The 15,697-nt window shown below is 39.7% G+C and overlaps 1 protein-coding gene across 2 annotated transcripts in view; it reads right to left on the reverse strand.

The window, feature by feature from the left end:
• EXOC2 (exocyst complex component 2) overlaps positions 1-15,697 on the reverse strand; it is a 2,261,550-nt gene that overhangs the window by 908,891 nt on the left and 1,336,962 nt on the right. For both annotated transcript variants that reach the window (XM_044065154.1, XM_044065156.1), the window contains exon 17: positions 6,019-6,080. In XM_044065154.1, coding sequence (XP_043921089.1) covers positions 6,019-6,080 — 62 coding nt within the window. The remainder of the gene's footprint in view (positions 1-6,018; positions 6,081-15,697) is intronic.

Consider the following 15,697-nt stretch of genomic DNA (forward strand, 5'->3'; position numbering starts at 1 on the left):
TGGATATCAAAAACTAAAAAGGTAAAATCTGAAATTTGATAAAAGCATTGTTTTAAGTATTGATGACAAAAAGGTGCACTATAAATATATAAATTCAAAACTATCATATCAGCATTCAGTAGGCCCAATAGAGGTTAATATGGTCTGGTTATATCAACCTATAAAATGTCAAATGCTTTAAATCACTACTTTGTAGGCATCAATTAATTTTGGATACACAACAAATGCTACTGGAACATCAGGTATGAATCTAGACAGCACATCATGCCTACTTATAGATGTAGAAACTATCCAATTGGCCCTAAGTAGTCATAAATTACCTTACAGCATGGGTCCAAAAAACATTTAAGGATTACTGACAGATTCACTGAAAGGAGAATTAGCACATGCATTACAAAAAAAAGTTCACTTTATTACTCATCAAGGGAAATGAACCAAGGCAATGAAAACAATCCGTGGTTGTCCCCATACACAAAAAAGGCGTAAGACGGGAGGTTCCAGATTACAGGCCTACTAGTTTAATATGGATATTTGGTAAATGTTATGAGAAGTGATTACCAAATTTACAGATCAAATCCAAATCAAACACTCTAATTATGGATATTACAAGATGGATTTTTATGGAATGTTCAACTCTGGCCAACTTGCTGGAACTTTATGATACAGTGAGTATGGTCATAAAGAGGGACTTTAGTCCTGGTCATTTATCTGTGCATTGCAAAAGGATTTGACACAAGTAGACACCTAGGAATTTTGAAAGCTACAATGAAAATACTATAAATCCATGCATAATACAATAGGTTAAATTATGGTTAGTCAATGGTTCAAAGAGAATAACAGTACTATGTACTTACTGGAAGAGAAAGTTTATACATGCTGGAGTTCCATAATGATCTGAAAGGACGGTTTAATATTACTTATGGCTTGCTGCTTTTCCAAAATCTAGCATCAGATGGACATTGAAATATGCAGAGGACTGTAAAACTGGAGAAGACTTATCTACTACACAGAACTGTTTATTAGAAGTTAGTAAATGGGCTAAAGATAAAGTTTGCAATTAAGTGTTGTTTCGTAAAAGCAGACAGTTTACAGATTAAATTGGATAATATACTATAAAAAAAAACTTCAAAAGTTAAGCTTCCTGAATGATCTTGGAGTTATGATTAATGATAAGTTGTACCTTCATGGACCATATCGACTGTATAAAAAAAGATTTGTGGCAAGCAGGGCTAGTTTTGTGTGTACAACCTTACTTGGTCAATCAACTGAAAGAGAATGGCACTTTTTAGCATTAGTTATCACTTATTCCGGGGTAAGCACGGTTTGGCTTATTGATCCTTCAATGATGAAATTTATAGAACTATGCTTGGCTTAGATATACAAATATGTGATATGTTTCATGTTGCAAACAATTCCACAAGAAAACAAATACATATCGCAATCTATACCAAGACTAAGGAACATACTTCCTTAGGAAGTGAGAATGACTGACAACCTAAATTTTTAAGTTAACATTAGATTAGTGGGTAGAGGACAGGGCTTATATTTATAACTGGAAAAAGAGTTTATTTTTCTAGGTGGCATCATTGCCTGAATGCCGGTACTGCCTGAAATTATGAGACAACACACAAAATGTTAATATATAGCCATGAAAATAAAAAATGTGCACCCTAAAGGGAAATCTAGTTAACTAGTACACCATATGGCAGGGAGTGGGGAATTCATACTTTATTCACCAAAGCACAGACCAAGAGACAAAATTAGAACCTCTTCCTATAGCATGTATAAAATTATAATTTACTCCAAACCCTGGTATGCTGCAGTGCTATTATACAAGGGTATTATTTTAAAAACAATGTTCTTACCTTTTTAAAATATCATTGTATTTAATGAACTTTTATAAAACAATCTTCTTGACCTTTTTAAAATGACATTGTTCTATTTAATGAACTATTTACCTTGTTTATCACTCTGTACTGATGACTCAGCAGGAATACTTTAATGATATAGTGCACATACACACAGATTTCTTCACAGCACATTTCACTAGTGCATTTGTAGACAGTGTAGACAAGACAGAAATGAGACATACTAGATGATACTATGATCTGTAGACATGGCATGATAAGATTATAGATGTGAGGTATGTAAAATTAAACATTTCTTGAATTGTTCTGCAGGCCTTTTTGAAATAAGTAAAATAAAATGACTTAATTTGTTTTGCTGCACTGTGTTAAAATGGCACCTGTTATATAAAAAAAAAAAAAAAAAAGTGCTCGCCAGCTATACTGATCTGTTTCAGTATGATTACTTAACTCATTTGTGGGAAAGAATTACATCATAAACCTATGAACCACTTACGCTTTACCACTCAGTTGGAATGCATCATACTTTAATGGAAGGCAAAATACTTCCCACTGTACTATGGCAAATTCATAACCTCTGACACTGCGCTAGAATGATATGAAGGTTGCGAAGTCACAAAAAAGTGAGCAAATATAAACGAACACAGTTTGTTGATAAACAACGACAACAAATATCAAAAGAATATATCCAATGGTGTCTGCATTGATGTCATACGCAGTTGCAATGCTTTTTTAGCTCAGCTAAATTACTAAAGAGATGGCAACAGTTATTTTCATTCTACTTAAAAATGATTCATTGAGGTTATAATAGTAGATAAGCTAAAGTAAGGCTGCACCATTTCACATTTGCAACTTTCAAAATGAGGAAGGTACACTATATTACTGAATACAGCTGCCAAGATATGAAGTTACCTTCCCCAAATAAGTACCCAAGATGTTTCACTTGTTCATTCTCCGATTATCAGATAAATCTCATTTAGGAATGGCAAAGAGCCAAAGCCTATATTAGCATTCAATTGAGCACAAAGCATAGGAACTAATCTGAATACTGAAAGACAGTGACACACACACACACACACACACACACACACACACACACACACACACACACACACACACACACAAACACAAACACACACAAACACAGACATTCTTATGTCAAGTCAGAGGATTGCCAATTCACCTACAGGACATATTACGGATGTAGGTGGAAACAACCACAAAGTGAAAACCCATGCAGACATATGAAGGATGTGCAAACTACAAATAAAAGGCACCCCAGCTAAGAACCAAACTGGTGAACCCAGCACTGTTAGTCAGCAATATCAGTCAACAGACCACTGTGACAACCAGAATCCAACTACTTGATATATATATATATATATATATATATATATATATATATATATATATATTTATATATATATTTGTATATACACATATTATTTATATATATATATATATATATATATATATATTTTTTTTTTTTAATTATTTAAAAAAAAAACATCAGGTCGGTTCACTACATTTAACCAATACCCTTACCGATGTATATGCATCTTGAGGCCATTATTTTAAACACAGTTATCATGACATTTAAATGTGTAGGCTGCTTGGAAATTAAAATTAGTCTTACAGGTCATATTTTTGAACTACTGCAAACTTTTATACAATGTTCAGAACTTACATTGTTGACTTAAATGAATAATGCTTGAAATTAACAATATATTTAAAACTTATTGTTACAGACAGATAAAATGGACTGAATGCCCTCATGGAAGCGCTAACCATCTCTGAGTCACAGTACCAGAAAAATTAACAAAGCATTTCAGGTATGGAGCTACAAACTTAAGGCTCATATAAGTAACACAAGCAGACAGTTATAATTCAAAATGGAAAGGGGTGATGAAGCAGGGGAAAGTTCAAGAAACAGAAAGATACAGTGGGATTTTCTTGCAGATCCTGAAGGAGAATAATAACCATACAGACCATTATTTTCATAAAGTAGCAGAAAATATTCTATTAACTAAGTCAACATGGGAATGAAAAATTAGATTTTACCAACAGAGATGACCACAAGTAGGAGAACAGAAAACAGGCAAAATGGGTCTGCCTGGAATTTATTGGAGAAAACTGGCAAAGGCACCAATGTACTGGGAGGAAATAACCAGAGAGGGAAAGGTAAGAGAGTAGGATGAGGCTAAGAAGACATTTGGACAGGAGGCTAGAGATTGCCTTCCCTGCTAGGGACTGATATCAATGAGTACAGAAAAAGTTAAGGGATATGGGGGTCCTACGTTAAAGAGTGGCTCTGGTAGAGTGTTCAGTTGGATCAAGAACAAAATCTGCTGTTAAAAGATAATTGGTGGAGTATATAAAATATTGCATGATTGATAACTATAAAAAATCAATCAGTGGAGATCAGAAAAGATTGGGAAGAGTGACTGGAAAAGCAGTTTACAAGGGAACAAAGGGAGGACATACGTATGGCTCCAAAGTATGCAACAATGTCCAGAAGGCTTAGGATTTTTGCTTGTGTTTGCACAGGTATTTTTAAACCCCAAGCAGACTTCAAAAAATTTTTACTGAGGTATACAGTAAATGGTGGTGGTGTGATAGGGAGGAAACAGTGCAATGAGCTGGTAGATTTCTAAAAAAAAATCACTACAAAGTACTCTATCAGAAACACTGGGTGAGCAAATGGGTGCCACTAAGGAAATGATTATTTTGAGCCATGACACAGCATCTGAATTGCCCAGACTTAGTTACGGCTTTATTAAATTTTGTTGGCTAGCAAAAAAGCAATTACTAAAAGTCTAAACCAACTGAATTTGAAGTACTGAATATTGTAAAAAGAGATAAAAGAACTGAAAGAGGGATTCTTAGAAAAAGGTTCTGAGCAAATTACAAAGAGATAAATGGAAACTGGGCATACATGTAGAACATTTTTCGGGAGGCGGAGTGAGGTTTAAGGGAAGGCAGGAATTGAACAATTGAAGTAATGTTGGACTGATGATAGTTATAACCAAAGAAAACATGATATATAACATATGTAAACAGGAAAAATGTTAATATTGTTTGTTTTGTTTTCTATTAATGCATGTTTGGCTCCATTTTAAGTGATAACCTAAAAAAAAGCATTTCAGGTATGAAAGAATCAACATCTCGACCAGCAGATATAATTCTTCATAAACCACACAGCGCAGGTCAGTCTATGCCCCAGCTTAGAGTAGCACATGAACAAGCTGCGTCTCACAGGAATGCACATTATAAAAACATTGTGTACTTACCAGTTCATCCAGCCATAAACACCCTTTTTCCCCATTTTTACACATGGGGGTTTGGGGTGTCACATCAACAGTGACAATCATATAGAGTCAGTGCTCACACTGCCAAGTATTGTCACACATAATTAGTATAGGCAGCAAAGGACAGATAACATCTTTTCTTAAAATATATTTATACATTCTCTAATAACCTACGCATCCTTTACAAGTCAGTTGAAATGATGCAGCTGATCTCAACAGCTAGTAGGCACAAAGCAGTAAAGCTCATTCTGGGCAGGGCACAGATCTGTAGCAGAAAGCACAGTGTCACTCATTCACAAACACGTAAGGACAATTTGATGAATGTTACTTCATCACTGCCATGTCTTTGGGAAGTAGGAGAAAATAAGAACACCTAGTAAAAGTCCAAGCAGACCCAAGGAGAGCATGCAAACTCCACATAGACTACAAACAATCAAAAAAGCAGACTCCATCACATCAAAACAAATTACTCTGACTTATTCCCCTGAAAAATCATGTACCAAATCATTTTTAAGCACAATTTATAAAGATCAGAAACACTGTATGTCTGCAGACACAAGTGAATTATACACACATGAATACATATTTCTGTTACTTGAGTTAACTACATAACACTGTCAGTTACACAATACATTTATATATTACGTTGGAAGGCTTCTTCCCTTCACATAAGCATTCCCATCATCAAGCTAAAAATAAAAGTGATGTCCTTCAGTCCCAAATTCTAACAGTACGGTACACTAAGGTGGTTGTCATAACTTAGCAGTATACTGCATAGATGCCTTTTATCTACAGTACTGTCTAAACATTTTGGCAAGAAAATGCATCATATATATCGCACTCACCAAAGAAGTGATGCCTTCATTATCAACAACCCAGTCTTCTTTCTCAGCCAGTTTCTTCATGTCTGCAAAACATTGCACAAAAAAAAAAAACACTAATTACATAAAAGAAGCATCACAGACCCCATGATCATCAAAACTCTCCAGACTCCCCTACTTCACATGATATAAAACAGCATATCATATTTATGAATGTCAATATGCTAACAAGAAACTATGTGGCAAAGTGGCCTTTCTCGCTAAAGAAATAATGCAATGGCAAATGTACACAAATTAATTTAGCTAAGATTTAAACATTAAAAGATTACAGACTACAGAATATAAAATCTGTAGATTTGCCCTGCTTGCTGAATCCCAGACTCACCACTGTCTTCTTTACAGGTAATATAAAGGCTTGCAGTCCAAGGGACCAGGGAGGAGACTAGTCCCAATTCCCACTTTACATGAAGCACTGCCTGATTAATTCACTAGCTCAAAATTACACGGTCGGCAAATGAGAGCTGAGAGAATAAAACCCTTTACCACAGGGGCTACACTTCCTTAACCATCTGTTCCACCTACCAGATGCAGTGTCTTCTGCAGAAGATAAACTGGTTACCTGTAACAGAAAGAGATACTTACTTACTGGACTTCCTAATATTTAAAAGAAGGGTATTGCCCCCCCCCCCCCACACACACACACACAAACACTGAAAAGACTCCTCCCCCCATCAGAGAACCAAGCTACTCACTAAGAAATTCCCAACCTGACCACATCTCTCTCCCTTTACAGACCACTGTTTGAAACAGTGATGGAGGAAAAGGCCTTCTCTATATCTCCCCCGACTTAAGTGTTGTTTATTCCCTTGCTGATTTCAAAATTGCCCTATCTGAACATCTATATGAGTCTGCATGTAAATGCTTCATGGATAACTGTTGACAATAATGACAATTACTCCACCTCTAACTACTGCCTCTGTATAAATTTATATTGTCATTATCTTTTCCATTAATTTCTAAATTAATTATCATTACATGTTCAAAATCTGTGTGTGTGTGTGTGTGTGTGTGTGTGTGTGTGTGTGTATGCATATATGTATGTATGTATGTATGTACGTACATATGGCTCCCTATCAGATTATCGAAGTTTTAAAACTTCGAAATTCCTTTGGTCAGGAATGTTTGGTGCCCTCTCTGGCATCCTGGCTATGGGGGGGGGGGTAATGTATGGATTAAACCCTGCTCTCGTGGTGATGTGAGCACCTCCGTCACTGTATAAACGGTCTATCCCTCTCACTCTCTTTCTTTCTTTCTTTCTCTCTCTCTCTCTCTCTCTCTCCATGCATGCATGCTTCTCCAGATGTGCTAACATGGGTTACTATCACCAGTTTGGGCAGCCATGTTCACATCCTCACTGCACCAACATCCCATGTCTTGACATACCCAAGCTTATGACCTGCAAAGAAGGCTATGCCATCAGAGCAGCTGCATGAGCCAACTGTGACCACCATCCATCTCCCTAGGGCGAGCATGCCTATCCTGCTTGCCTACACTTTCAACTGCCTGAGTGTGAACTCGGACTGCTTGGGCTGTAGTCACAGCTTCATTACTCCACTCCACCAGTGCATGCTAGACCTTTTAAAATGTTCATGCTAATGAGCAAAGGTTTCTTTCCATAAATTATGCAGTATTCAAAGGAGAAGGGACTGTGGTTGTGGAGTAAGGAATATGACTGCAAAATGGATCCCTATGATGGACATTATGAATTATTTCCCTCTTATTTATTCAGATATCACAATACTGCTTAATAATTTAACATCACTGTTCAGATGCTTATGAGTGAGAAGCATTTCAGTACCAACAGTGTAATAAACACTGAGCTCAGAGCTGGAAGACTAATGTGGAGAAAATTTACTACAAGACTATAATTACCTTGTCACTGTGCTTTTTAACATCTTCATTAAACTCTCAGATTTTAAACAATGATAATAACAAATGATCATAGGACCTGACAGTGGCTAAACAATAAACAAATCCAACTTAAAAAAACACTCGGCAGCTACTAGCAAGGATTTTTTTAGTTGGATTTTAAACAATGACATACATATGCATTCACTAATACAAAAAAAATCATGTTTACATTTTTCATTACTTTTATGCATTATACACATTTTCTTTTCAACAATTATTCACTCCCATGTTACAAAAAATTATCAATTCCTGCCTTGTCTTTAACCTCATATCTTCCCCTGGACATTATTCTGCATGAATAGCCAAGCTTCTCTTACTCTGCCTCACTGTGTTTATATCTCCAGCTCCAGAAATAAGCTTGCCTCCTAAGCATTATTACCTCTCTATAAATATTTTGTACTGTAGTTATTTTTCTTTCATTCCTTTCAAAGTCCGTGGACATCAAATTGTGTCCTCTGTCACTTAAACAGCAGGAGCTCTGCTGTACATCACTCCACTGAGAAATGGCCCTATGCAAAATCTGTACCTGTGAGCAGCAGCCTACTGGAGTTATTTTTATTGTGCAATGGTAAGCAAGCTTGAAGAATGTGGTCAGATAACTCCCCCTGCTCTGTGGCAGACAGTGGCTGAGACATTCCTCCAGGTCCTTACACTCTAAGGACCACTAACCTAACTGGTCATTGTCCATTCATGTGACCATTAAATTACACAGTCTAAATCAGTTACATCACACCCAAGCTCCTTGGTTTCTGCTTTCAGTAAGTGAAAGAAAATATGTCTGACATTTGTGTTTCCATACTAATGGTTCAACAACAGCAGTAAAATGTTTGCTTTCTGAAGAAAAGAATGTTCTAAGCTTGAAAACTTTTATAAAGTTTCTCAAAAGCCTTGCTCCTACATGAATAAAAATGGTCAAATCAAACTCTGAGCCATGGCTAAATAAAGAAACTTAGAAAATCATGCTTCAAAGAGACAAATCCTGGAAAGGCTGGCATTAAAGCAGAACACAAAATACATTATATTTCATAAATGTAGGCATCTCAGAAATCTACATTACATTAAAATGGTTGAACAAACATATTATACCAGTTTCAAATAAATTAAACTAACACTTTCTGGACAAATCACCACACCCTCTTCTGCTGCTTCTAACACCACTGATTCAATATTATCACAGTTAATCTCATACTTTGTACAAACAGTACCATCTCTTATTAACAACAATTCACCTGTCCCCTCACCCCAAGCCTCTACTAACCAGTCACATTCTTTTCTCCTCTTCTTCCACCTCTACTGTAAGAAAACTTCTAATGAAACTAAAACCAAAATTTTTTAGCTGATGACCAACTTCTAACAGAATATCTAAAAATAGCAGTTGATACTGCGGCTATTTCCCTGTATCTGTACCGGTAAACCAATCCATATCTGAGAGACATGTCCTATCCAGCTGGAAAAAATCCTGTCTAATACCACTCCACAAAGGTGGGACATAAACAGACTTCAGCTACAGACCTATTGCCATTCTATCCCCTCTTGTCTAAAATACTAGAAAAATGGATCCACTTACAACTTATGCAACTAACAACCTTTTCTTCCAAAACCCAGCATGGTTTTAAACCACTGCTCTCCTCAACTTCATCAATATCATAAACCAACTTAGGAATGATGGCAATCTTACATCTTCACTATTCTTACATTTATCCAAAGCATTTTTACTTCAACTTATCATATCCCATAAATATGGGTATTGTTGAACCGATTCATGTAGGATACACAGTTAACTGCTACAATATTTGTTTTATCTTTATTTATTTCATATCCTGAAAAGACAAAGCTGTCTCAAAATGTTCCACAATGCCAAAAAGTCCTTTTCTGGATTTATTAAGTACAAAACAATGTCATCTACAGATAAAGCTAACTTTTGATTATCACACCAGTTATATCCTTCTATTAATGAGTCCATTATTTTCTTTGCCAATGTCTCTAAATACAAAGCAAATAAAAGGCAAAAAGGATACCTCTGCCTGGCTCCTTTGTTCAAGTATAATTTGTCAGGAAAGACTCCTCCCCATATGAATTCTTGCTACCAAACCTCTGCATAACCACACCGATCGATATCTATCAGTTCTTGCAGCATCTTTGTCATTGTTTAATCTAGTACAGACACAGCATGTTACAATCATGGTTTAACATTAAAATGGATCTACATGAAGCCGGGTCTGAGAGGTTTTTACCCTCTTAAATACAGCCACCACAGCCTTCTTCCAAGATGCCGCTACTTTCCTCTGTTTTAAAATATTCTGAAACAAAATCTTCCAAATCTTTATAATTTCCATCCCTCCCAACTTCCAGCCTTCTTCAGGACTACCATCTTTTCCTGGACATTTGCACGCTGACTGATTATTCATCTTCTTTTTATCTCATCTCTTACTATATTAATTGTTGAGCCTCATCTGCCTCTAACCTTGGCATAATTTAATCTTCCATAAATATTTCCATTTGTGTAATTTTGCGATTTCCACATTCCTTTGTTTTATACAAATCTTCATAAGTTTTTGAAATATCTCCAATACCAATATGAGGTCTATGGTCATTTTTCTCATTATAGGCTCCCTTAGTTTGGTGATAATTCTTTCTACTTTCTGTTACATAAGTCATTGTTCTAAACGTTTTTGTACTCTGAATTAGCTATGAAAGGACAGCTGCTTAATAGTAATCTTTCTAAACTCATTTATATTACTGAAATGCTCCCTAATTTTCTCTTTAGCACCTTGTTCTTTGAGATTCTCTTTACCTGACAATACCTCAACCTTTGCCAATCCCTCTTAAGTATATTTCTACTACTTTTTCCCCATATCTCTCTCTCTCTTATTTCTACAATGTTTTGAAACTCCATTTTTGTTTTACCCCACTCACAAGCGATACCTTCTGAAGAAATCTGTATGTTCTCTAATAACTCTTGAATCATTTCCACAACCCATTCCTTCAATTCCTCTTTCTTTAACAAGTGGGAAAGTGCCAACATCTCAATTTTACTTCATTACTCTGCATCTTTACCTTAGTTTTTATTGGTGCATGATCTGAAACAGTTACTGGATATGTGTCAAATACGCTCATTAAAATACACATATTCCTGTGAAAAACAAGTTCAGTCCAGTCCAACCACGTTACTGTACCCTAGGGAACAGTATGTAAATCCTGTCTGCATTCCTACTACAAAATTCACATCTTCCATACAAAACATTCTCATATATTTCTACAGAAATCTACCCTCTTTTGTTCTATTTTCCCTTTCTATGTCCCCTCGAGCCAACCTCACTACTACAAAACAGGTTAAATTACCTACATATAAATAATATCCCCGATGAACTCACTTCTTCCTCTAAAATTCTCTTAAGCTCTATGATAGCAGTTTTAGGAGGCATATAAATACATGTCAGCATAATCCTCCTCATCTGCCAATAGCCCTGTACTGCCACAAACCTACTATCACTGACCTTTCCTGTTATCACTATGAGATTCTACAGGAGCACCTCTAGCAATATGCATTACTCTCCTTTTTTTGTCCTTTATATTCTTGCTGAATGGTGGTCCCCTGCCATAAACAAACTTTACAACAAAAGGAAGAAACTGTTGCAGAAAAGAGGAAAATCCCAGGATGCAAAAAACTTCCTTACCAGCCTCAGTAAGAAACTGAGATCCCTCATAAAATCCTCCAAAGCTAGTTACGAAAATAAAATTGCCAAAGATTCCAAAGACAACAACAACGCATTCTATAACTATGTCAAGAATCGAAATGGCAATGCTCAGATCTGCTCTGAGCTAAAACAGAATGGCATTAAATATACTGATCCCAATAATATTGCCAATATCCTGGCAGATCGATTCAGTGCCAACTTCACCCCCCTCTCACGGTATCCTTTGGGATACGGATCCGATCTCGGATCCGAGCCGGCAACTTCTACCACAGCATAGATCCGAGCTCCTAGCTCCTCCCTTTACCCATAATCCCCTGCCAACCCTGACTGACCTCAGATCAAGTTTGCCAGATATAACCATTGTTACTGTGCCCCAGAAGGGGCTTATCTAAGACAGATCCTATAGGTCAGGGGGAAGGAGGGGGGGATGGTTGCAGACAAAAGAAGATACCTACTCAGATGGAACGTTATGGTGAGTACATAACTTCTTAATCTGAAGTAAGAACTTCATTTGTCAGCAACCTTTGGGACAGAGTCCCCAGCTACTTGAATCCTGGGTGGCCTTTATGGAAGAATATTCCGGAGCATTGCAGAGCCAAAGGACGCCCTACCTCTGGAGACAACATCCAGTTTGTAATGGCTGATAAAGGTATGAGATGAGGCCCAAGTGGCTGCGGAACAAATATCATCTAAGGGAACCCTAGATTTAAAAGCCACCGAAGTAGCGACGGCCCTAGTAGAATGAGCTCGGACTCCCTGAGGTGCAGGCCTTCCTGAACTCTGATACGCCAAGAGGATACAACTAGCTATCCACCGTGACAGTGTAACTTTAGAAATTAACTTGCCTAAACTTGTTTGGCAAAGGAGACAAACAACTGGTCAGATTGCCTATGACCAGCAGTTCGATGAATATAAAAACGTAATTGTCTGTGCACATCCAAGGAATGCAGTTTGTACTCTCCTTTGTTCTGGTAATTGGGAAAGAACACGGGAAGATTAATAGATTGATTAATATTAGCTTCCGAAGATACCTTAGGCAGAAAGGACGGATTGATCCTGAGGTAAACTCTATCCTGATGGAAGGCTAAATCGGGTTTAACACATAGAGCCTGAAGCTCAGAGACTCTTTTAGCTGAAGTAATGGCCACCAAGAAGGCCGTCTTCCAAGAGAGGTATTTAAGATCAACCGTAGCCGCCGGCTCAAAGGGGGGGCTTGTCAAGGCCTGAAGAACCAAAGATAAATCCCATGGGGGTACTACCTCCCTGACTGGGGGTCTGAGGAGGAAGGTACCCTTGAGGAAAGCTTTACAAAGCTTGGAAGCAATTAGAGGGTCCGATTCATGCCCTACATGATAATGCGAAATCGCTGCTAGTTGTACCTTGACTGTAGAGCAGCTAGCCCCTTGATGAAAAAGTGTAGTTAGAAAATCCAAAACCGACGTAAGAGGTGCCGTGAAAGGATCTAAGTGATAGTGCTCCACCCAAATGGAGAAACGTTTCCACTTACTTCGATAGACCCTTCTGGTGGAAGGTTTGTGTGCTGCTACTAGGATGGCTTTGACTGGTGACGAGATTCCGGGAGTCCTTATCAGGAGTGGAACTGGAGCAACCAAGCAGTCAGCTTGAGGTTGACCAGGCTGGGGGTCGGAAGACCCAGAGGGTGAGTAATGAGATCCGGAAGGGAATCCAGAATCCAGGGTGGATGAATCAGATGAGACCACAGGTATGGGAACCATGTTTGACAAGGCCAGAATGGGGCAATGAGGATCATTTTTCTCGCTAGCCGATTGGCTTTCTGTAAGAGTTTTAACATCATGGGCAATGGAGGGTAAGCGTAAAGGAGACCGGGAGGCCAAGCATGTACTAGAGAGTCTCTCGGGGACTCCCCCTGAGGGAGGATTAGAGCGAAGTAACTGTTGCATTTGGTATTTGAAGGAGAGGCAAAAAGATCGCAACAGGGTTGCCCCCACTGGGCAAATATTTGTTTCGCTACTAGAGGATTGAGAGACCATTCGTACGGGGTCAGAATTGAACGACTGAGCCTGTCTGCTAGGATGTTGGACCGTCCCGGAATGTGCGTTGCAATGAGAAAGCGGTTGGTGGATATCGCCCATTCCCACACTCTCATGGCCTCGTGACAAAGAGGATAAGACCTGGTTCCCCCCTGTTTGTTGATGTACCAGACAACTGACATGTTGTCCGTTTGTACTGCAATCGTCCCAATCGGAAGAAGACTGTGAAGTGCCTGCAACGTCAAAAGCACCGCCCTCATCTCTAGGACATTCATATGCAAGGAGGTCTCTGTGTCGTTTCACGTGCCTTGGACCGTTCTGCCTGAATAGTGCCCCCCCACCCCAGGCGAGAGGCGTCCATGGTCACTGTGGCGACGGGGGAAGGCATCGAGAATGGTCGTCCCGTGCGGAGACTCGGGGAATGGAGCCACCACATGAGTGACATTCTGGAAGCCCTGCTTAGGGGAATAGGATGGGACAGGGACCATTGTACCTGGAGGGTCCACTGCAGGACCCTCATATTTAGACGGGCTAGGGGCAGCAGAGGAATTGCTGCCGCCATGGACCCTAGAGCCCTCAGGATCAATTCCGCCGGTGGAGCAGGAAGTCGGAGAATGGCCTGAACATGCAACCTCAGGTTCTGAAGCCGATCGGGAGTCAGGAAGGCAGGCATAAGTCTGGAATCCAATCTCGCCTCTATGAAATCTATTACCTGTGTAGGAGCCAGAGAGGATTTGGCCATGTTGACAGTCAACCCTAGGCATGGAGCAAGATTGAGGAAATAATACCTGCCTGAACAGAGCAGATGCCTTGTTGGGGCGATGAGGAGCCAGTCGTCCAGGTACGGAAAGACCTGAATTCCCTGAAGCCTCAGGTGGGCCGCTATAACCACCAAGACTTTGGTGAACACCCTGGAGGCTGAGGTGAGACCAAAGGGGAGGGCCCTGAACTGAAAGTGAATGGCTCCCAGCCGGAAGCGGAGGAACCTCCTGGAGCGTCTGTCCACCAGAATGTGGTAGTACGCATCCTTGAGGTCTATCGAGCACATCCAGTCATTCTCCCGTAATAGGGGGAGAATAGATTGTAGCGTGACCATTCAGAACTTTTCTTTGGGTACTGCCAGGTTCAGGAGAGAGAGGTCGTGGACGGACCTCAAGTCCCCCGTCTTTTTTGGCACCAAAAAGAACCTGGAGTAAAACCCTGATCCGAACTGATCTGAGGGGATGGGTTGGATGGCTCGGATGGCTCTTTTTTGTAAAAGCTGCTGAATTTCTGTAGCAGCCGCCTCCCTCTGATTGGGTGGTACGTCGGGGAGGCTTCTGGTTTTGGGGGTTACAATAAAGGGAATTTGGTAGCCTCTGGATATGATGCGAAGCACCCAGCAATCTATTGTTATGGACTCCCACATTGCTAGGTGCTTCGAAAGACGCCCCCCGACTGCCTCCAGAGTGGAGCAGTCGGGCAACCCCTCATGGGTTCTTTCGTGGGCCTCTCAGAGAAGGGTTCTCTGGACCCAAAATTTCTGGGACCCCCTCTGCCTCTTGGGCGGCATCCTGCCTGTCCTCCTCTGCCACAAGAGGACTGGTTGTCCAGAGCAGACTGGGACTGATGCGATTTATGGAACCACATCTTCTTCTGACCCTTTTGGTGCTTGGAAAAGGACCTCTGGGGAGCAGAGAAGCGGACTCCGACAGCAGACAACATCTTCCCGTCTTTCTCGCTCTGGACTAAAGTGTCGTGAACGGTTTTGCCAAACAGTGCAGAACCATCAAAGGGGGCATTCGCGACTGACGCCTTAAAGGGTTCCGAGAAGTCACAATGTCGGAGCCAGGCTTGGCGCTTCATTACCAGGCCGGCTCCGCCAGCTCTAGTGGGTCCTTCAGTGGCGTGAGACAAGAGCCGCATAGAAGTGTTGGAAACTGAACGTAGAGTGGACATTCAGGAGGAGTACAGCTGCTTGTCCCCTTCCGACATGGACTCTGGGGGGGATGCAGCGTATTCTTTTATTAGATCTTGCTGCAT

Source organism: Protopterus annectens, chromosome 3.part0, assembly GCF_019279795.1.
Source record: "Protopterus annectens isolate FY-2018-M chromosome 3.part0, PAN1.0, whole genome shotgun sequence".
In the NCBI taxonomy this organism is placed as follows: Eukaryota; Metazoa; Chordata; order Ceratodontiformes; family Protopteridae; genus Protopterus; species Protopterus annectens.